This window comes from Crocuta crocuta, unplaced genomic scaffold, assembly GCF_008692635.1.
Source record: "Crocuta crocuta isolate KB4526 unplaced genomic scaffold, BGI_CrCroc_1.0 scaffold231, whole genome shotgun sequence".
Lineage (NCBI taxonomy): Eukaryota > Metazoa > Chordata > Mammalia > Carnivora > Hyaenidae > Crocuta > Crocuta crocuta.
The window spans coordinates 2582498-2597771 of NW_027528357.1; the positions used below are offsets into that span (position 1 = coordinate 2582498).

General features: G+C 37.8%; 1 protein-coding gene across 6 annotated transcripts in view; it reads right to left on the bottom strand.

Moving 5' to 3' along the window:
- KIAA1328 (KIAA1328 ortholog) overlaps nt 1-15274 on the bottom strand; it is a 334223-nt gene that overhangs the window by 30809 nt on the left and 288140 nt on the right. For all 6 annotated transcript variants that reach the window (XM_077753785.1, XM_077753786.1, XM_077753788.1 and 3 more), the window contains one exon: nt 14409-14517. In XM_077753785.1, coding sequence (XP_077609911.1) covers nt 14409-14517 — 109 coding nt within the window. The remainder of the gene's footprint in view (nt 1-14408; nt 14518-15274) is intronic.

A 15274-nucleotide genomic window follows, 5' to 3' on the forward strand; every position in this document is an offset into this window, starting at 1 on the left:
GTAAAAAGACCCAGAAAGATCAACGATATCTCCCAATTTGGAAGAATTTAGAGAATTGGATGACAAGGAAAAGCCCAATGAATTTGATAGTGAAATATAAGAGGTGTCAATAAGAAAAACTGAATCTGATGAGAATTGACAAGAAGGCCAGGATCTCCTGGCTCATTGTAGTTGGCACTGGGCCAGCATAGTAATTGAATCTGACATCCCTTGTTTGGGTCAAGATCAATTATAAGTTAAAGGAAGGAGGTAAAAGAATAAATAAATGAGGTACATGGAGGTGAAAAGGCAACATTACTTTGGTGTCTTACAGGAGGCTCAGAGCAAGAGAATAATATTTCTTAGTACAAACTGGAAGTGGCTAAAAAGTGAAGTAATATGGCTTATTAAAGCCACTTCTGTTTTCTCAAAACTGACAAAGTAGAATGGCAACCAGCAAATTGGAGTGGTGTTCTCCAGTAAACACCTTACACCTAACCAGGAAGGCTTGATTTAATCTTTTTTTTTCCTCTACAAAGAAATATATTCTACTTGCGTGACTTTGCCACATATTTCTCTCATCTCGAAGACAGATGTAGGAGTCACATTTAGAATATAACATACACTTTATAGCAGTGATTTATACTACAGATTAAATTTGTGTATAGATCCAATGAAGAAGAAAAGAGAGAAGTTTTATTGGAAACACAATCACAATGTAGCATTCCTAAAGTAATTTACAAGAGAGGTAACTTATTGTTGCAACAATCCACCTTGCTAACAGGCCAATCTAGGCAGTTTCATTTAGCACTAATTCCCACTTATCTCTTTCTTATTTATGCATGGTTAACATAAAAAAAGTTTTTGAGGGGGGCGCCTGGGTGGCTTAGTCGGTTAAGCGTCCGACTTTCGCTTAGGTCATGATCTCGTGGTTCGTGGGTTCGAGCCCCACGTCGGGCTCTGTGCTGACTGCCAGCTCAGAGCCTGGAGCCTGTTTCAGAGTCTGTGACTCCCTCTCTCTCTCTGACCCTCCCCTGCTCACGCTGTCTCTCTCTTTCCTAGAAATAAATAAAACATTAAAAAAAATTAAAAAAAAAGTTTTTGGGTTTTTTTTCTTCCACACATTTCACAATTTAGAAAAAACAGTCTAAAGAAAGAGAAGTATATAAAAAGCAAAAGAAAAAAGACAGGAAGGAGATATTAACAGTATTATATATAGCGTTTGCAGTATATAGAGTGGATGTAGGATGATAGGTAATATAAATGTTACTTTACAAAATCTCCGTCACCACTGCAATCGTCCCAAATAAGCATAAGTGCTTAAGTGATTACTGCCAAATCACTGGTGTCAGTTTCTTGAAAAAACCTATTAGCAAACACATTCTTGAATGGATTCTTGCTAACTCTGCTGACTCCTATACACAGCCCTCTAAGAAGGGCTACCAGTGGCATTATCAGGGGTTGAAAGCTGGGTGCCCATGTAATAACTGATTGATCTTATTCAGCAGTATAAACCTGACTGTGAGACCAAAGGCTGGAGATATGATGGCAAGAAAATAAATAATTCATAGGCCACACGGGATTTCATAATTCTGTAAGGCCTAAAGGAGTATATTTCTTAGAAGTTAATGTTAAATAGGGGCACCTGGGTGGCTCAGTTGGTTGACCGACCAACTTCGGCTCTGGTCATGATCTTGTGGTCTGTGAGTTCGAACCCCGTGTTGGGCTCTGTGTTAACAGCTCAGAGCCTGGAGCCTGCTTCAGATTCTCTGTCTCCCTCTCTCTCTGCTCCTCCCCTGCTCATGCTCTTGTCTCTGTCTCTCTCAAAAATAAATAAACATTTAAAAAAAAGAAGTTAATGTTAAATATCTTATGATATTAAATTCTAATTCTGTATTTTTATCTTATACCTCTATGAAAACTTCTCTATATAAGCTTTTTACTTCATTTTTTAAAATATTAATTTTAATCAAATATCCAATTTAAATAGTAAGTCCTGATTTGTTTCCACCATGTTTGCTTTAACCTATTCCAGACTTTTCTTTATATTGACAGCTTTCTCTACCACAATGTTTCCTTCTCTCTTTCAAATAAACAGTTGTGTGAAGGAGAAATTTTTATTTCTTTGCCAGCAATGACTGATTAAAAAAAGAAGTTGCCCCCAGTCTGTTTTCCACCCAAACATTTGAGGATATCTTGTGTTTCTTTTTTTTTTTCATTTATTTATTTACTGTTTAATTTACATCCAAGTTAGTTAGCATATAGTGCAACAATGATTTCAGGAGTAGATTCCTTAATGCCCCTACCCATTTATCGCCTCCCCCAACCCCTCCAGCAACCCTCTGTTTGTTCTCTATATTTAAAAGTCTCTTATGTTTTGTCCCCCTCCCTGTTTTTCTATTCTTTTTGCTTCCCTTCCCTTATGTTAATCTGTTTACTATCTTAAACTCCTCATATGAGTGAAGTCATATGATATTTGTCTTTCTCTGACTAATTTCGCTTAGCATAATACCCTCTAGTTCCATCCATGTAGTTGCAAATGACAAGATTTCATTCTTTTTGATTGCTGAGTAACACTCCATCGTGTATATATATATATATACACCACATCCTCTTTATCCATTCATCCATTGATGGACCTTTGGGCTCCTTCCAGACTTTGGCTATTGTCAACAGTGCTGCAATAAACATTGGCGTGCATGTGCCCCTTTGAAACAGCACACCTGGTTGTATCCCTTGGATAAATACCTAGTAGTGCAACTGCTGGGTTGGAGCGTAGTTCTATTTTTAATTTTTTGAGGAACCTCCATACTGTTTTTCAGAGTGATTGCACCAGTTTGCACTCCCACCAGCAGTGCAAAAGAGAAGGATATCTTGTGTTTCAATTAGGAAATTCATGATAATCTGTGCTAATAAAATAGTACCAGTAGCCAATGTTAACAGAGAGGTTCCCCCCCCAACCTTTTCTTGTGCCTTGAGGCTATACGCACCCATATGGAATGCCATATTAGCTGATAAGAATTCTTTTCTCCTCCCTCTTATATAACAACTTTTTGCCAACAGATTTTTATCTGTCTTTGTCTGGAGATCTCTCAAATGGATCAACTGTACTTTTTTTTTTTTAAATCTAAAATGAATATGACACAAGGATTTACCCTTTGTGCAACAATAGAACCAGAGAGAGCACACGAGACTATGAGGTCTGCACGGCATGAAATTAAAGTTTTTATGCTGATGCAAAACCCTTCACTGAAGTAATGATATAATGATACAATCTTAGCATGAAACCTGGTTTGAATAAAAGTCATTGCCCCACATTGGACTCTGAGCTGGTAGTGTAGAGCCTGCTTGGGGTTCTCTCTCTCTTTCTCTCTCTCTCTCAAAATATAAATTTAAAAAACTTAAAAAATTTTTTAAAAAGCATCTAACTGTCTAGAATACTAAGTGATGCTCCACAACTGATCCTTAACACTGAAGCAAAGGGAATTTGGTGACCTTGGACCAAATGAATAACTCTAAAACAGCAGTTCATGAGACTAAAAAGTGTGAAATAATAATGGGAGCTGGCAATGCTGAACAGATGTCACTAATCATACCAGTGTCCAGCACTCCGTACCCCGGAGAAGACACGCCAAGGAAGCATCAGCCTCACTTACTGCTGGATTGACAAAGACATAACATTTATGTCATATATTCCAAGGTTAACCTTAGGGTTTTCGGAACTACTTGGAACTATTGAGTAAAAATTTTGAATGGGTTTACCTCCTATAAATGTGTGCTCTTTGTTTTCTTTTTAAAATACTATTTTTAAAATTATGTAAATAATACACCATTGTAGAACATTTGGGAAATACGGAAAACTATGAACAATGAAGTAGCTCTTATAATCCTTTCGCCCAGAACTTTGAAAGGAATCCTGAAGCTAAGGAATAGGATTCTAAGTGACTAGTAAACATCAGCTGTTTTAATGTACATTTTCTCAGTGCAGTATGGTAAGAATGTCTTGACAAGCTTCCTTAAGCTGAATTCATTTTCTGGAATTATGCTATCTCTTTATTATTTCTACTTGGCCTATTTGTTTCTGTTTTTTTTTTTTTTCTAACTTACACACTATATAAACAGCATGTGCCAGAGGAATGTGGATGATTATATTAATGGCTTTTAACAGTGGGAATTACAGTTCCAACACAGTATCATGGCTTAATTAAAAGCAACATCTTTTCATCAAACATATAAGAATTTCCATGCATTCAACTGTTCTTGGTAATAATGCACCTGCTGGCAGGGAATTTCAAGTTATCTACTCAACTTAAACAAAATACCTTTTGAATGGCTGGGTTTTTCATTCTGTTTAGTAAAGATGGAAGACACGCACATTATACTTCATGTTTTCTTTTATGCATTCGATACAATCTTTTCTGAAGTTTTCCGATTATTCATTTTTACTGTCATCATTTTATGTGCATCATTTCATTAGGCTTGCTTTTATTTTATTTACAATATATCCAAAATGGAAAAGTTACAGTAAATGCTACTCTGTGTAGAGTGTGTGAATTTTCTGAGGGCATGTAAAGGTAAAATGGTAGTTCTTGGCCTAGGAGACTACATTTTAGGAAGTCATTTTTTAAAAAAACCTAAAATTAAATTCTATCTAATACTTTGCAATCAAGTTTTAATAGTCATTAAAGAGAGTTTCACAATGACATGTAATTCATATGAAGATGCAGTAGAAATGGACATATCTGTACATGTCCAGCACATTGCCTGATATATAACAGACATTCAGTGAGTAGTGGCTAGTTTTGTCAGATACGGTCATGGTCATCCCTCATATACCCAACTACAGAGAAGCAACAAGGTCTGTTTTTCAGACCTACCACATAAACTCAAGTAGTGCCTGTCTGCTCTACTTTGGGGTTTGGGATTCTAGTGTAGCTCTCCTTTCTCTACCCTTGTAGAATAACACATTATTATATGCAGGCTCATGAGGGAATCCAGCTGAGTACATAAAATATCTGTGTGAATATATAGGTGAGACAAAATTCTGGTTAAAAAAATATTTTGTTACAGTTAGGATTCTAGATACAAGTGCAAAAAAAGGTTATAATTTGGCTATGTATGCAATGGAAACAGCACTTCCCTTTCTCTGCATGATTGCTTCTTTCTATCAAGTTATAAAAACAAATTTTTAGGGTGCCTCAGTCACTCAGTTGTGTCCAACTCCTGGTTTTGGCTCAGGTCACCATCTCACGGTTCCTGAGTTCAAGCCCCGCATTGGACTCTGTGCTGATGGCACAGAACCTGCTTGGAAATCTTTCTCTCCCTCTCCCTTCCCCTCCCCTACTCATGCTCTCTTTCCCTCTCTCTCAAAATAAACTTAAACAAAACAAATTTTAACTCTTTTTAAAGTTTATTTACTTATTTTGAGAGAGTGCGTGCAAGTGGGGGGGGGGGCGGCACAGAGAGAGAGAGAGAGACAAAAAGAGAGAGAGGAAGAGAGAGAAATAATCCCAAGCAGACTTTCCACTGTCAATGCAGACCCCACAGCCAGGCTCACACTGACAAACTGCAAGATCTCTCTGCCCCTCCCCTGCTGGTTCTCTCTTTGATAAATAAATAAATAAATAAATAAACAAACAAACAAATAAATAAAGTACTTTAAAGCAAGTTTGTCTTATTCCTACTCTAGACAAGAATTTTATCAGCTTAGTTCCTATACCTTGAACTAAGTTCACGTTTCAGGCAGTGTGGAAGAATGAAAAAATACTGAAATTTGGGATCAGAAGAAAGATGGTCAGGTGTTCTTTTCTGCTTCATGACTGTGTGACGACTGACAGTCTTCCAGTCTCATTCAGTTCTCCTTTCTTCACTGTAAAATGGAATACTATCCACCACATATTTCACAGGGTTTGAGTGCAATTTAAATGAGATAACGCAGGTGAAAAGCATTCTGTCAACCTGAAGGTACTACGCCAGGAGCTGTGAACAGGTAATTATAATTTTCAGCATTACATTTTTGTTACTAGTATGATAGATATATGTTGCTCGTGTAGGTTTTGAGTCCCCGGGCTGCCGCCAATCCAGAATTTTGTTGCCAGAGATAAAACAGATCATTGCCACAATCGGTATAACAGCATACTGACATGATTTTTCCTTCTGTGCAATCTAAATGGTTACTGGCAAAGAGAGATGGGAAACTAAACAATGCTTGCACTGCCCAGGGACTAAGGCCTTGGTTTATGACCCGTGGAGAATGAAGAGGGACAAATGCAGAAATGTTTGTCTCTCCTCATGGCATGGCAAAGGACCAACATGCCAGTTGTAGTACTTTAAAGACTATGTCCTCGGGACGCCTGGGTGGCTCAGTTGGTTAAGGGTCCGACTTCGGCTCAGGTCATGATATCACGGTTCGTGGGTTCGAGCCCCGCGTCGGGTTCTGTGCTGGCAGCTCAGAGCCTGGAGCCTGTTTCAGATTCTGTGTCTCCTTTCTCTGCCCCTCCCCCACTCATGCTCTGTCTCTCTGTGTCTCAAAAATAAATAAACTATTAAAAAAAAAAATAAAGACTATATCCTTGTATCTGGAGCTGAAAGCAATTGGATTATCACGTCAAGTCACATAAGGTGTAAATAAAGATTTAAAAAACTCACTTTAAAAAAGTTGAAATTGTTTAATGTATACAATATGATTTTTTGGAAGAGTTGTTCAGTATTAGGAAATTATTAATTTTATATATATATATATATATATACTGAAATGATTACTACAACCAAACCAATGAACATATCCATCTCTTCATATAATTACAATTGTATGTGTGGGGAGAACACTTGAAATCTATTCTTTTCACATATTTCCAATATTTAATATAGTGTTGTTCACTATCGCCATGATGCTGTACATTAGATTTCTAGACTTCTTCATCCTACATATTGCAACTTTGTACTCTTTAACCAACATCTCCTCACCTCCTCCAACTCCCTACTATTGGTCACCACCATTCTGCTCTGTGCTTCTATGGTTTGAGCTTTTTAGGATACATATATTAGTGGGATCATGCAGTATATCTGTGTCTGACTTATTTCATTTCGCATAATGTCCTCCAGGTTAATCCATGTTGTCATAAATGGCAGCTCTCCTTTTTAAAGGCTGAATAATATCTTAAAGCACATTCATCCACTGATGGACATGTAGGTTGTTTCCACATCTTGGCTACTGTGAATAATGTTGCAATGAATGTGGGGGTACAGATATCTCTTTGTGGCACTGATCTTAGTTCCTCTGAATATATACCCAGAAGAGAGATTGTTGGATTGGAGGGTAGGTCTATCTTCATCTTTTTTGAAGAATCTCCATACTGTTTTCCACAACAGCTCTACCAATTTACACTCTCACCAACAGTGTACTAGGCTTCCCTTTTCTCTACATCTTCGCCATTATGTACTTGTTAGCTTTTACCTTTCTGAAAATAGCCATCCTAACATTTGTGAGGTGATACCTCATTGTGGTTTTGGCTTGCATTTCCCCAATGATTTTTTTTTTAATGTTTTATTTATTTCTAGGAGAGAGAGAGAGAGAGAGACAGCATGAGCAGGGGAGGGTCAGAGAGAGAGGGAGTCACAGACTGAAACAGGCTCCAGGCTCTGAGCTGGTAGTCAGCACAGAGCCCGACGCGGGGCTTGAACCCACGAACTGCGAGATCATGACCTAAGTGAAAGTCGGATGCTTGACCGACTAAGCCACCCAGGCGCCCCTGCATTTCCCCAATGATTAATGACGTTGAGCATCTTTTCATATACCTGCTGGCAATCTTTATGTCTTCTTTGACAAGTTCAACATCCATTCATGAGAAAAACTCTTTTTAAAAACATTTTTTTTAATGTTTTGTTTATTTCTGAGAGAGAGAGAGAGAGTGAGCGAGCGAGCAGGGGAGGGTCAGAGAGAGAGGGAGACACAGAATCTGAAATGGGCTCCAGGCTCTGAGCTCGCTGTCAGCACAGAGCCTGACATGGGGCTTGAACCCACGAACCGTGAGATCATGACCTGAGTCGAAGTCGGATGCTTAACCGACTGAGCCACCCAGGTGCCCCGAGAAAAACTCTTAACAAAACAGAGAAGAAAATTTCCTCAGCACAATAAAGGCCATTTATGAAAAGCCATTGCTAACATCATAATCAATGGGGAAAAACTGAAGGTTTTTCTTTTCTTCTATGATCTTATGCAAGGCAAGGGGGCTCGCTCTTGCCATTTCTATTCCACAAAGTACTAGAAGTGCAAGCAAGAGCAATGAGTCAAGAAAAAGAAAAGCCATCCAAGTAGTTAATGAAGAAGTAAAATTATCTCTGCAAATGGCATGATTATATATGTAGACAACCTTATAGACTCTACAAACAATACAAAAATCCTGTTAGAACTAAAGAATTCAGTAAAATTCCAGGATACAAAATCAATATACAAAAATCAGATGAGTCTCAGTACACCAACAATGATTCAATAAAAAAGGAAATTAAAAAAAAAGTCCATTTATAATAGCATCAAAAGGAACAAAATGCTTGGGAATAAATTTAATCAAGGCAGTGAAAGATTTGTACACTGAAAACTATGAAACATTGATGAAAAGAATTGAAGAAGACATAAACAAATGGAAAGATATCCCATCTTCATGGATTGGAAGAGTTAATATTGTTAAAATGTCCATACTACCCAAAGTAATGTATGGACTCAATGCAATCCCTACCAGTATTCCAATGGCATTTTTCACAGAAATGGAAAAAACTATCTCAAAATTCATATGGAACCACAAAAGATTCTAAGTAGCTAAAATCTTGAGAAAAAAAGAACAAAGTTGTAGGCATCACATTTCAGGATTTCAAATTATATTACAAAGCTATAGTAATAAAATAGTTATGGTACTGGCATAAAAACAGACAGACAAAGCAATGGAACATAATTAAGAACCCAGAAATAAACCAAAGCATAGGTAGCCAGTGAATTTACAACAAGGGTGCTAAGAATATACAACTGGGAAAGGATAGTGTCTTCAATAAGTGGTGCTGTGAAAATTCTGCTGCGGATATTCACATGCAGAAGAATGAAACTGGACTCTTATCGTACAAGGTATAAAAAAAATAAGCTCAAAATGGATTAAAGTCTTAAACGTACGATCTGGAATTGTAAAGTTCTAAGAAGAAAACAGGAAAAAAACCTCTTTGACATTGGCCTTTGAAATGATATTTTGGATCCGATACCAAAAGCTCAGCAACAAAGGCAGAAGTAAATAAGACTGCATCAAAGTATAAAGGAAACAATCATAAACTGAAACAAAATATTTGCAAACTATATATCTGAGAAGAGGTTATTATCCAAAAAATATAAGGAACTCTTAAAATTCAATAGCAAAGACAAAACAAAACAAAAAAACTGTCTGAATAAAAATGGGCAGAGGACCTGAAGAGATGGTCTTCTAAAGAAGACGTAGGAAAATACTGTCTTCAAGACAGAGAAAAGCTTAAGTTCTAGATTGCAGGGTACTTGGACCCTTGCAACCTGGGTTCAGTGTAATGAGGTCCCAGTTTTCCAATATTCTCAGCCTGTTCCTCAATCTCAACTTTAATGGGCAACATGTTCCCACAAACTTCAAATCAGCTGTGCAGAGTTGTCCATGAGCATGACTGTGTGCAAATGCACTATAGATAGCTTATCAAGCTAAACTCACAGCAAATTCTTCAGGACAATTAAGCATATGGCTTGACAGCAAAGGACCACAGTCTTAAAAAAAAAAAAAAAGAACAAATTAAGCTATTTTTCAAAAAAGCCCCCAAATAGGCTATTAAATCTTTGAAAATATGTACTCAAATATGTTCCTACCCCCACAACAAAAAGTAAGCTCCACAAAACCACCCTCTCCAACAAATCTAAGACACAAACAAAACAAAATAAAAATGTTCAACTCTGAGTAGTGGTAAAAACTAATTTCTCTGAAAAAAGCTGGAGTAGAGACGTGAATGGTGCTTCCTAGAAATAGGCTAACTATAGCTCCAGTTCCCCAAATTCAGTAATTGGGCATACTTTGGTGAGATCTGATTTTCTCTCTTCACATCACATCACATCACATCACATCACATCACATCACATCACATCACATCACATCTCTCTCTCTCTGTCTGTCTGTCTGTCTGTCTCTCTCTCTCTCTCTCTCACACACACACACACACACACACACACACACACACACACGAAAACCATAGTATCAGCCTTAAGTCTTATGAATCAGGAGACAACAGAAAGAAGCCTTTTGATTAGGAAGCATAAGGCAAGCTAAAACCGCGCACAGCTCCCCTAGGTGGGATCTGTGTGACATTCCTCAGGCACTCCCCACTGCCCAAGAACAAAGGAAAGGAGAAAAACAATGGTTAACTGATAGAGATCACAGTCATGTAGGACGTAAGAATCTCCATCAGTTTACAAATGTCTTAGTAAATTACAAGAAAAAGGCAATCTTATCAATAAATAGCCTAATCTCCAGAAATGTACAGACTCAGTTTATGGGGCCCCAACATCATCAGAGTGATGTGGGGAACAAAGGTCAGAAGGAAATGGCAGGTAAAATACATTTCCTTATAACCTGCAGCCACTGACAAATACTTGAGACAGGCAGAGTATAACAGTTCTCCAGGAACGCCTACTGTGTTAATGTTAATGCCTTAAGAGAGGGAAAAACAACCTTAGCCTGACAAGCTAGGCCTCCAGTATCCAGTGAGTCCTCTTTGGCATATGAAAGTCCATCTGGAAAACTCCCTTTTGCCTTGATCTCCCCCAGCTTAATTGTATACAGTCAGTCCCTCCTCACCACCCCAGTGCAGTTCTTTCGGCCCCAGGTCCTGTCCCCACTCTTTAATAAAATTACCTTTTTGCACCAAAGACGTTTCAAGAATTCTTTCCTGGCTCTGAGCTCTGGAACCCCCCCCCCCCATCTCCAAACCACATCACTTTTACTTTTTACCTCTGGGACTGCAAATGTCATCCTGGTATATGCCTCTGTTTATCAGTTTGGAACAATTACCAATGAGAGTTGTCATATGACTGAGAGAAACTTCACTGGCATTTTAAAAAGCGACAAGATTTCTGTTTCACTGAACAAGCCCACATGATACCGTCTTCATTTTAATATAAAATGTATTAGATCTCCATCCCTAGATAGAAAAAGATACCCATGTATAAAGAATATACAGCTGTTAATATGCTTTTTCTCCCTAAATTTGAAATAAAAGATTTAAAGATTCAAAGCTACATAAATGCAAATATCTGTCTGTTGCAAGTATACTTTTTGATTAAATTGGCATACATCAAGTACAATTAGAAAGGTTATTTATAACGAAGAAATACATAATTCTGCATCTTAATGGGGATGACAATTACAGCTGATGGTTGCTAATTAACATTACTTCTTTTGCTTTGGGTGTCAGATATTTCCTGTATGATCTTTGTTGGTGGCAATGGGAATACCTAATTCTGGAAGGCACAAAAGGGTTAATTCTCAGTAACAGTTGCACTCACAAGAAGTTAATTGGTACCCTGACCAGCTCTGGTTTCACCTTGGAGACCAGAGGATCAAGTGGAATCTGTAAACTGACTCAGGGGCTGGAGAAGTATTTGTTGAACTTTCTGATCATTGGTGCACTCCCCACCAGGTGTTCCGAAGGACAGGGAGAAAAGCCCTCTAGTCCTCTCTCCAGGGCAAGTGGGTTTGTGAGGTTCAGCCAGGCAGAAATGCATGGCGCTGTTTGGTTTTGCAGCACCACCCTCTTGTGCCAAGATGACCACTGTGCTCACTCTCTCGGACAGCCCTCGGGTGTGTGATCAGGGCTGGAGGCCAGAAGTGAAAGAAGAGAAAGAAGCACTGCAGCTCTCCGCACAGAAAACTAGACAGCCCTCTTTGCTTGTGCTGTAAAGTACATATTTATTTTGTTAGCATGAGATAGATGAATATTTCTACATATAAAGGTGCCCAGCTAAAATCAGGATAAATGGTATTAATGTCCTATGGTCAGTATTATTGAACCTCGAAAGTAATAAACTTTACGAGTCAATAAATATTACATTTGCAACATAGTTAACATTCCTTTACTGTCTCTAGCACTTATTACACATTGTAACCGCAAGTCTACAATACATTATTCATATTTGGGGTGTCACCAAGTGATGGATTACTGCAGGAGAGGCTGTCCTTTAAATAAATCAACAAATAAAAATGCAAATGTTAACATTTTCAGCCACAACTTTTTCCATCTTGAATGGGGAATGAAAATTTCACATTATATTGACAGGCAGCAGAGAGAACAATTAACAGCCTACATTGTGAATGAGAAAGATGACTTTGCCACGCCTGGTTTTATCACCTGCACGTGGAACCACGCGGGACTCTTCTAGGTGTTAGTGCTTTTCAGAGAACAAAGGAAAACCTGTTTCCCATGAGCATCTGTCCCACCCCCATCCTTTTTTGCAAGTTTTGAAAATTCTTGGAATTTAGGGTGGATGGGCTTTTACTCTTGTTCTCAGTGCCCTCAAAGGTTTCTTGGGATTAAGAACAGAGTTTTGTCTTGTAGTAAGAGTTTGCGTGTAACTGAAAAGTAGTCTATAAAAAATTCCTTTTCTACACTTTGAAATAAAAATAATTCAAATAATCCTGATTCTGAACTCTGGAAAGCAACCACTGTGCCTTTCTGGTAACTGATTTTCATAGTACTGAATCTTTTTTTTCAACTCTGCACTTTGTATAATAGACCTATGATATGCCATCATGCACTCCTAAGGATGAAGTCCAGTGTGTTACACATTGTTTTATTTAGTTAAGTACTCATTATTTAAGAAACCTCTGAGAAACTATATTTAGCTGATTTGCAGTATTAAGAACTAACGGATACAGAATCCTTTATTTAAGGTCTGTAAATATGAGTCTTCACAGCAATTTTAACCTGGGCTTGTAAAACTGTACAAAGTTGATATGGTCCATTCAGAAAACGTGTGGTGAGAATGTTCTACAAAATTCTTACTGGGGAAACATTTTATTCTTCTTTTTCATGCTTCTCTCTAAACTGAAATGCAATCATCAAAAAACATTAAAGTCGTGTTAAGGATCTCACTTTAATCTTCAATAGGAAAATTCACTAAGATTGAAAATCCAGACTATTCCTTTTCTAATTTTTATTTCTTTTTTCTTTTTTTCTTTTTTAGAGAGAGCATNGATCATTCCTTCTTTTTACCTGTACCTCCTCCAGAGGAAGCCCTCAAGGTACCTGGGATGGACCTTTGAGTAGAAGCATTCAGCCGCACTGCTAAGCAGTCTAAGGAGGAAGCCCTTTCAACATTTCAGAATTACAGCTCTATGTGGGTACTTGGAAAATGCTAATAACGGCAAAATTAAAAATAAAATAAAGGAGTAATGGACAAAGAATGTGGTAAACTAGTTAAATTTTCTTTTGATTGAAGAAATAAGGAGGCTGTCATTGTCACCTATTATAATATTTAAGATGATGGGCTTTGGAGTCTGAAACTCTAGTTCTACATCTTACTAGCTATGTGACCTTAGACAAGTCACTCAATTTCTTAGACAAGAAAACTAAGAAAACAAATTTCCTAATTTTAGAAAGGAGGAGGATAGTAGTACCACTTTATAAAGCAGTGATGAAGATTAAATCAGGTAATTCATACAAAGGGCTCTGTACATAACAGATGCTAATGATGGCAGCCATTATTATTGTCTTCGCATTAGAGTTATTTCCCAAAAGTTGTTTATAATTAAAATGAAGTCTTAACATCTACATTCATCTGATAAGATGCTGGGAATTTAGGGTTCAAATAATCACATTCCCAAGAAAGTCTAAACTATCCTTTTTGGTGTGGATTTTATATATTCAGCTTTAAAAACATTACATGGCGGTTGGCTTATTGGATGTGAGAAATTTTAACACTCTATTTCTTTCCTGGCTCCAGAAAAGTTTGATCAAACAACTAACTCTTCAAATGCTTCTAGTGTCAGTAAATGTTGACAGACCTTAAAACCATAATACAAAACCCACTATAAATTTCAGTATCAATTAATTCAATTAGTTAAACTTATAGCCAAAGTATATAACCATTCTATGATAAATTGGGAAAGACCTGCTGCTAAGCACATTTTCTGATGAATGATAGGATTAGCTTTTCTTTTCTTTGGCAATCCTTGCCAGTTACCAGTTCCAGTCAAGGCAGAGCATGTGTAAAAGAAAGGGCTCATGAGTTCAACCTGGCCAAATCCAGATGCTGCCAAATAAGGCCTCTCTTCTGAGTAACAGTTATTAAGAATGGTCAAGACTTTCCACTCCGTGTGAAGTAGCTCCCCGCAAAAGCTCTTATCTAAAGAATGTTACACCGAAGGTCACCCGAAGCTTACCGGGCACTGTCTTGCTGCAGTGATGATGTGGTTGTGGTTACAAGCTCCTTTTGGCTTCCTGTTGTCATAGGAGATGTGGATGCATCTTTTCTAATTCCTGCCTTTGTCCCTGTGTGAACAGTAAAGGAATTAATTTGGGCATTCAATAAAAGGAAATGGAAAAGCCCATTCTAAGTAATATATTAAAGATTACAAAAACTCCTAAGCTTTAAAAGTAAGCTATTTTTTTTTCTCTGAAATGAAACAATGGCAGATGGAAAACTCAGTGGGTTGTTTTGATTTTGTAAACATCAGAGATCCACAGTATCTTGTTTAAAAAAAGTACATCTGTGCAATAATAGGCTAGCTAGTGATTTTGTTTTTAAACCTGATGGTCTGTCATCTTCCTGCTGATTTGAGTTTACTGTGAAAATGCCCAAGAAGGTAGATTGCTTTATTTTTTTTCTCTTTACCTATCCTAAGAAATGTTCTTTCTTCTCTTTGAGCCCAGCACTTTATACTCCCAAGGCCCCCAAGTTAAACCCAAAACTTTCAGGGTAGATATAAATCTCAAAAATTTCTTTCAATTAAAAAAATTTTTGTTTTGTTTTATTTATTTTTGAGACAGAAAGAGACAGAGCATGAGTGGGGGAGGGGCAGAGAGAAAGGGAGACACAGAATCTGAAACAGGCTCCAGGCTCTGAGCTGTCAGCACAGAACCTAATGGGGGGCTTGAACCCACGAACTATGAGATCATGACCTGAGCCGAAGTCGGACGTTTAACTGACTGAGCCACCCAGGCGTCCCTCAGATATCTTTTTCAAAGAACTAGACATTGGGCTAAAACAAGTGCCTGCTTCGAAGAGATGCTCAGCTCACCATTCTAG